The sequence below is a fragment of the Tiliqua scincoides genome, chromosome 4 (genome assembly GCF_035046505.1).
Source record: "Tiliqua scincoides isolate rTilSci1 chromosome 4, rTilSci1.hap2, whole genome shotgun sequence".
In the NCBI taxonomy this organism is placed as follows: domain Eukaryota; kingdom Metazoa; phylum Chordata; class Lepidosauria; order Squamata; family Scincidae; genus Tiliqua; species Tiliqua scincoides.
In genome coordinates, this window is record NC_089824.1 from 43,600,207 (window position 1) to 43,608,962 (window position 8,756).

Below are 8,756 nucleotides of genomic sequence, written 5' to 3' on the forward strand. Positions count from 1 at the left end.
ACAGGGAGCCCTGCAGAGTGGTCTGCAGGGCTCTCCACACCCCCTCCTCAGAGGCCAGCGATAGCTGTGGTAAGTAAAAAAATCACAACCATCTGTCCCTGTCGGTAGCATGATTATGGCAATCACATCACCATCATTCCCCACCCCACTCCTTAAGGGGCCAGAGATAGGGCTTACCTGACTGGGGCATTGCAAAGTCCTAGTTCAGGAACCCTTGGTCTACAGGTAATATACGGCTCACAATAATCACCAGCAAGTTAGAATTGCTATTTGTTTCAATTTTTAACTGGAAGATTCTCTTCTTTTCTATAATATATAATCTTTGTCAACCAGACAGCCATTAAGATGATTGATCTAGTAACATGGACTTTGCTCTGTACAAAAAAAATACTTCAGGATGACTTTTAAAGTTAATATCAATGTTCCCAGTCTTCTTGGTACATCTGAAATCTAGTCCAATTCCTATTATGGATCATTTAAAAAGTCCTTTTAATTGAAATGGATGTCAAATAGAGGTCCTAAGTAGACATGCTTTATTTATCAGCATAAGCTGTATGTTTAATAATTTCTCAAGCCTGTGGCCTTCTTTTGCAACCCTGAAGGAAAAAAAAATTTTTTTGCTTATGATTTTCCTTCTGAATTTTGATTCTCGTAGGCTGAAATCCAAGATGCTATGAGTGTTTTTCCCAGTTTCCCTTCCAGAGACAGGAAACAGGGTCCTCGGGACTCCGGCTGGCCCAAGACCTCCCAACACTTTAGTTGGTGTGCCAATGCTATGCCCCCTTATCTGGTGGTATAGCATCCACCACTTCTGGTGCTCCTCCTCTATCTGCTCCAGCTCTCTAGATTCCAAAAAGAGAGGAACAGAGCAGAAGATGATATGTGGAAGACCATTGTCCTCTCCTTTTTGTTCCCCTCTTGCAGGAAGTAATGAGAGGAATGCTGGATGCAAGTGGGTGAATGGAGGTAGGCAGCAGGCAACTCCTGTCAATACTCTACCTGACACAGCCATCTCAGTCAGCCACATGGCTGGAGTATGTGGGGCAAATAGCAGAAGTGCTATATGTTTGCACACAGGGGACGAGGCCTCAGCCTTAGGTTATGAGAGGCTGTACTTATACTTACCCTATTTTTGTTGACAGGCATTTGGACATAGAAGTATTGACCCAAAAGATGGCAACACCACTGAAAATATGCACCAGACCTTCACTAGAACCTTGCAAGGCAATGCCTTGACATTTCTCAGTGAAACCATGATGGAAAATCTTCACTACGTCATGGTGGAATCAAACACTCCAAAAACAAATACCAGCGGCTGGGTGACTGATAAGCTTTATGAATTCTGCTGCCGTGTGATGTTTGAATCTGGGTTTCTAACACTTTTTGGTACAGAGGTTAACACAGGTCACAGAACGATCTTCTCTTCTGAACAAGAAGACCAGAGAGCAGTCATTTTCAGTGCCCTAGAGAATTTCAAAGAGTTTGACCAAATCTTCCCAGCTCTAGTAGCCGGTCTGCCGATCCACCTATTCAGAGGTGCCCACGGTGCCCGAGAGAGGTTAGCTGAGGCTCTGCTCCATGAAAAACTTAAGAAAAGAGACAACAGATCTGAACTCATTTCTGTGCGCATGTTCCTGAATGACACGGCCTCTAGTTTTGATGATAAGGAAAAAGCAAAAACCCATCTGGCAGTCCTGTGGGCTTCACAAGCAAACACAATACCTGCTACCTTCTGGAGTTTGTTCCATCTTATTAGGTTAGTAGCTACACATCCATGATACAAGAAGTAAAAAAAAATTCTGTCTAGTGTGTCATGTGTATTGGTAGTTCTCCTGTTCTCTTCTTGCTATAATAGGCAGGAGTGTCATGGAAACCAAAAGAGAAGGGAAAAAATCCCCCTGAGATTTTGCTTACAAAAAGGCCCTTTTCCAAGAACATCCATCCTATTCAGGGCCATAACATACAAAGTGGATTTTTTCTTTTTCTTTTTTGCCAGCAAAGCTCTTTACAGCTGCACACTAACTATGCTTACTCAGATCCAGGCTAATCAATAAACATCCTGTAACGTACAACAACAATGTCTATGTCTGCTTTAATGAATGCTTTCCAATAAAAGGAAATACTTTCAGACTCAATGGTTAGTTAACCATCAAATTCTCAATGGGAGTTTTCTAGTTAGTTGGTTGCATCTTTCACCGGTTATTCTTTGTATGCAATAGGTATTACTCATCGGTTTTTAATGATATTTCCTTACAGGTTGTATTGTCTGCAGACACAGTGTCATCTTGTGTCTGTTGACATTATGTTATGTGAATTTCTCTCTTCTACACCTGATAAGCCAGAGGGGGATTGAGTATAACTAGAAGGGTAATTGCTTGGTGACAGTTGCTTTGCATGCAAAAGGCTCATGGCACCCTAGCATCTTTAGGTGGAACTTGAAAAGCCCCGCCCCCATCCCATCTGAAACTCTGGGAGGGCCAATCACTGTTAACAATGCTGAGTTAGATGGACCAAGGGTCTGTCTCAGAATATGACAGGTGTACAGCGTTTGGTGCTTATGCTACACTTCCCTGAGCAGTAAGAAGTTCCAGTGGCCCAGCACCAGCTGGATTCTATCTTCTCATGGAGGAGAATTAAGCTTTCTTTGTAATATCTACTATTTTTGGAACTATGCAGGTTGAACATTGAGTTACCAGGAGTTACCAGTACACACCTGAAATCAACACCAGTTTGCGTGCATTTCCAAAGAGCTGTCATGAACCCCAAGGTGCTCTAAATTTGAGCTTGGATGGTCTTAGCCTCCATTTTGCAGCCTCTGTCCATGGCACTCATAGATTAAATCCACCTCTGGCATAGCTCCTAGCAGAAATGTTTCCTTTGGTCTCTCACTGCCCCCCCTACTCCCTTTCCTTTGGTGGTTAGTATAAGGAATCACTTTATACCTCAACCTCAGTCTCTTGTCTCAGGAAGAGATCACTTAACCCTCATTTGTTCAATGCCAGGCCAAGCATTGTTTGAGTCTAGGTAGCAAACTCCTTCACACACCAAATCTCCAATTTTAAAGCTGATAATCCAGGTGGAATGCATGTAAATCTGATCAGAGACAGACCGCTGAGTAAGGGAAGTCTGCTGGGAAGCATCCCCTATCCCAACTCAGCTTCATCAAAGCCTCCAGGGTAGATCAGACCATCTCTGCTAAAGTCTGCTACCCTCTTCTCATGTCATGGGAGGCCCATAGGGGGATATGACTAGTGCACGGTTAGCTACTTCCCTGCACTTCCCAGAACTCCTGTGTAAGGATAGGATTATGGAATGTGGTTATGTTATTTCAGTATGCTTTTGTTTCAGGAATCCAGAAGCAATAAAAGCCGCAACTGAAGAGGTGCAAAGGATGCTAGAAAATGCTGGTGAAAGAATTGACCTGAATAAGAAACGTATTTCCTTGAATCGAAAACAGCTGGATGACATGCCTGTACTAGGTACACTTTCTTTGTATCTCTAATGGTATCTGGGACTTTCACGGCTTTCCCATCATAATCATAGAGTTGGTAGGGGCCAAATAGGTCATCTAGTCCAACCCCCTGCCTTAGGCAGGAAATCCTCTTAGAGCATCTCCAACAGGTGCTTGTCAAGCCTCTGCTTGAATATCTCTAGTGAGGGAGAGTCCACCACCTCTCTCGGCAATCTGTTCCACTGCCAAACCGCCCTGACTGTCAGGAATGTTTTCCTGATGTCTAATTGAAATCTTCTCTCTTGCAGTTTGTATACCCTAGTACAAACTCTTAGAGAGAGTTGAGAATAAATTATTCCTTTCTTCCATATGACAGCCCTTTAGGTATTTGAAGAGAGCTATCATATCCCCTCTCAGCCTCCTCTTCTCCAGGCCAAACATGCTACGTTTCCTCAACCTTTCCTCCTAGGGCTTGTTCTTCAGCCCCCTGATCGTCCTTGTTGCTCTCCTCTGATTCTGCTCCAGTTTGGCTGCATCTTTCTTAAAGAGGTCTCTAATGACCTCCAAATGACTATCACTATTTAGGAGTTATGAACTTTAGGACAAATCGGTTATATAATACACCTAGGCCAGGTCACACAGTATTATTTAAAAATAATTTTAGTGCTTGATGGCAGCAAATAAAATGCAAGGACTTTCAGTCTTTATTTTAGTGACTCACAATGCTTTTGATTTTGTAATCTGTTCAGTAGCATAACCGCCCATACTGTATCTATATTAAAGATTTTCCCCCATCTACTCAGATAGCATTATCAAGGAAGCAATAAGACTCTCCAGTGCATCCATGACTGTAAGAGTTGCTAAGGAAGATTTCAGCTTGCAAGTGGGCAGCGGCTTGTACAACGTTCGCAAAGATGACATCATTGCTCTTTATCCCCAGCTGTTGCATTTTGACCCAGAAATCTACTCTGATCCTTTGGTGAGTAAAGACAGTGTTAAATAAAACTGCACACATCAGCAGACATTGGATTATTTCTTGCAGTAAAGTATTTGACATCATTATTGTGATTCCGTCACATTGGAATTGTGATTTCAAGCACTGGTTTTTGCCAGATAAATTCTAGATGATAGCTTTTTCCAGAGGGAGAAAGATATTAGTCCAACATCATAGGATCACCAAAAAAAGGACAGTGTTAGCATCCTAACAATTAGATGCTGAGTCTGTACAGTAAAGCCAAGATAGCACCTGAAGCAGCACCCACATGGCATCCTGCTTTAAAAAAAGAAAAAAAATGTGCACCACCACCTACTGTCATCCCAACTCCACCTGCTGTGTCTTCAAGGCTGGCCAGACATGGAGGATGTGAGGGGTTTCTTAGGATCTCCTCTGCCCACAGTGAAGACACAAAGGGGGAAGAGGACAGGCAATAGAGCTAACGAAGAAGGTAGAGGTGACTGCTGAGATCCTGATTGCGAAAGAATGATGGGGATTGCTGCAACCACCCAGTCTCCTTTTTCAACTCTGCTGCCATGCTCTTTGGAGAACAAGGAAAAGGAGGATGGGGCAATTACCAGATGGAGCAGGTGGTGGTTGCATGCTGGGTGCTCCCTTCAGTTCTCCACTTTGTCCAGCTACCATGGGTGCTTCAGTCCATTTCACAGGTGTGCTGCTCCTGATGCCAAATAAGGGCCCAATCCTATCCAACTTTCCAGCTCTGGTGTAGCCACAATGCAGCCCCTTGGTAAGGGAACACATGTTCCCATATCTTGAGAAGGCCCCAGTGACTGCCTCTCCACCACAGGATGCAGCTCACACCCCACTGGAACAATTGCACCAGCATTGGAAAATTGGATAGGATTGGGCCCTGAGTTGTGACTGTAATGAAAATTATTAAAGAGACAAAAGCATATGTGTTGAAACTGGCAGGAACACAGTACAAGCCTTGTTTATCAAGGGTCAAGTCTTTTGATTAAAGGCTGTCTTATCAATGGCTGGCACTTCTTAATGCATAAGGGCAGGCACACACCCAGGTACACACATCTTGGAACACACCCTTGAGGAAAGAACAACTCATTAAACTGTGAAGCTTTTCAAAGCTATGCATTGTCCTCCAAGATTCTTAAGGATATTCCTTCCTGAGAAAGTGCAGACATTCCTTTATGGCTGCTGCTTATGCTTTTGATCAAAGACTACCTGCAAAAAGAAAGGAAAGCCAAATCCCTTTTTTCCATCACACTGCCACAAATGCTATAAAAACCCAGGGACCAATTCTATCCAACTTACCAGTTCCAATGTAGCTGCACTGCAGCTCCGAGATAAATGGACAAATGTTTCCTTACCTTGAAGAGGCCGCTGTGACTGCCCTCTCCCCAAGATATAGTTCATGTCCCATTGGTACAGCTACATCAGCAGAGGAAAGTTGGATAGGATTGGGCCCCCAGTCATCTACCATCGACTAGTACGAAATTTTTGAAAATGTTTCTTTTTGGTCTCATTAACAGATAGGCAGTAAATGTTTTCACAATTCAACACTACCATAAGCACAGACCTCATACCAAGCACAGACTTCAATAGCAGCTACACAATATTACTGAGAAACCGTAAAATTAGTAAAATTTATTTAATTTTAGTTGATTCACCCAGAGCTCAATTCGATCCATGTCTACTCAGAAGTCAGTCCCATTATAGTCAACAAGGGTTGACTATAACTTACCAGTTACAGTCAACTAAGGACCCAATACTATCCAATTTTCCAGGGCCAGTGCAGCAGTGCCAATGGGGTGTGCGCTGCATCCTTTGGTGGGGTGGCAGTAACAGAGGTCTCCTCAAGGTAAGGGAACATTTGTTCCTTTACCTCCAGGCTGCATTGCAGCTGCACCGGTGCTGGAAAGTTGGATAGGATTGGGCCCTCACCAGTTACTCCCAGGGGTATAACTATAGAACTTGTGACTTTTTATTTAACTTTGTTGCTCGATAGTGATTTCATTTCACTGAGATTTTTTTTCTTTATTGAGATTGTCTTCTAGTGGAATGAATTGTTTATCCATTGAATAAGGGTAGTTCAGAATTACAACTAAAAAAATTTAGAAACTGAACTGATGAAGTTTTCTATATGTACGTATACTTTTTAAACACGACTGAATTTATGACTGCATTATTTTTGGCTTTGTTACAGACATTTAAGTATGACCGTTTTCTGGATCAAAATGGAAAAGAAAAGACCATTTTCTACCGCAATGGTCAAAAGTTAAAATATTATTATATGCCATTTGGGACTGGACTTGCAAAATGCCCTGGAAGATTTTTTGCAGTTCATGAGATAAAGCAATTTTTGATTTTGTTGCTTTCCTATTTTGAAGTGGAGCTTATTGACAAGAATGTGAAATGTCCATCTTTAGACCAATCACGAGCAGGGCTTGGCCTTTTACAACCTACACATGACGTTGATTTCAAATATAGATTAAAACCTTTATGAACACGTGGAACAAAATATTTCTTTATGTTTAGTTCGGTGGGGGAGAGACAGGTCAATGCAGCAATGGTGACATAGTGCACTAGAAAAAGAGTTTGGAGAAACTGTTAATGACTTTTTAACTTGACTTGCGTGGGAAATATTTAGCAGTAAATCTGATAGAGGACACATTTTCTATGCGTTCTCAAATAACAATAATATGATAGTGCTGGGTCTTCACTGAACATTTTGAGCTGTAATAGCACTAAAGATTCAGGTGTGTGCAGGGAAAGTGCTGCTAGGGATTCTGCCTGAAGCCACTCCACCCTGAGACTGCTGCTGCTGGTACTACTGCAGTGCACAAAAAGCCTCCATTACATGGTTTTGCAAACTGGTAAGTGCAGGACTTCTGCTTTAATTTAAAGCAGTGGTTCCCAACTTCTAGGAGCCCACAGACCACTGAGGTAAAAATTGGAATTGTCATGGGCTATATGCAACCCCCCCACTCCTCATGTTGGCAACCTTCAGTCTCGGAAGACTATGGTATCGCGCTCTGGATCTGCCCCCACTCCAGGCACACAAAAAATACAATTAAATTTGTTGCAGATTTATTAGATTTCTTCATTATAGAGGTGTGGGTTTCTGCTTTTGTTGCCAGCTGTGGGCAGTCCATTCTCTGCCCTCTCTAGTAGTCCATGAGGGAGAATGGACATGTCAGTGCCAGCTGCAACTGTGAGCAGTCATTCTCTGCCCTCTCTGGTGGTCTATAGGGGAGTGCTTACTCTGCGAGACACTGGAAGTGATTGAAGGCTATTTTTTTCTGAAGCCTCATAGACCACTTCTCAGGGTCTCGCGGACCGCCTGTGGTCCACGGACTACAGATTGGGAACCAGTGATTTAAAGGGACCATGTTTGAAATCTCGCACTTCCCAGTTTGTGAAAACTGCATTACAGATCATAGTGAGGAAGCAGATGATCACCTTTTGGCTGCTTCATACATGTACACACATGTGTGTGTAAAGTGTTGTGCGAGTATGTGCACATATAAATCTCTGTCAGTCTGATTGGTTTGTGAATGTACATAAATGGTAGCTCTGTTGCTTTGTTATCTGCTTACCAATACATCTTACAAGAACACATGGGATCAAGGGTTAAAAATGAGGGCCATAAGATAATTGTTTGTACAGAACTTATATTGATCTCTGGAATACAATGTAATGTTGGTTTGAGGCTTCTGCATGCTGACATTCTGTATACTTGATTGATAATATCAGCCCTAAAATAAAATTTTTTTCAAATGAATTCATTTTGTATGGTTTATTGCTGTTCATTTTAAACAATATTGGATTATGAGTTTTTTTCTATCATTTATCAATTATTATTGCTGAATGGTCTTGATAACTTTGGAAAGACAATAAACCTGGGCAGCCAAATCTTACCTGGCAGCCCCCCCCCCCGCTGATCCCACCCTTCCTTCCCAGTTCTACCTTCATCCCTGCCTAGAAACTCCCCATTCCTCCCACTGCCTGTCCCCACTGCCACTCACTTTGTACCGATGGACGATGCCTTCTCCTCCTGTCAGCACACTTGACCCAGCCGCTAGCAATTGTGCCAACAGCCTTGCTGTGTTTGCCCGCAGAAGTGATGTTCCACCAGCATCCTTCTGCTGGTGAAATGTGCATTCTGCTGCCAGTGGGGTTATGGGATTAGGTTGTTAGTTTTATAGTGTGCAATATTCACTGATTTTTTTTTTTCAATGACAGGGTGAAGAGAGTCTAGAGAAAGCTTGTCATATTTAAGTCCAATAGCAATCATAGCACAATCTTATGCAGGTCTAGTCAGTATCCCAATGT

At 42.6% G+C, this 8,756-nt stretch overlaps 1 protein-coding gene across 1 annotated transcript in view; it reads left to right on the forward strand.

The window, feature by feature from the left end:
- Positions 1-8,172, forward strand: part of CYP7A1 (cytochrome P450 family 7 subfamily A member 1) — a 29,188-nt gene extending 21,016 nt beyond the window's left edge. Inside the window, exons 3-6 of the mRNA XM_066624959.1 lie at positions 1,143-1,756; positions 3,349-3,479; positions 4,255-4,430; positions 6,628-8,172. Of these exons, the coding sequence (XP_066481056.1) occupies positions 1,143-1,756; positions 3,349-3,479; positions 4,255-4,430; positions 6,628-6,927 (1,221 nt within the window). The 3' untranslated portion in view covers positions 6,928-8,172. The remainder of the gene's footprint in view (positions 1-1,142; positions 1,757-3,348; positions 3,480-4,254; positions 4,431-6,627) is intronic.
- Positions 8,173-8,756: the final 584 nt, after the last annotated feature.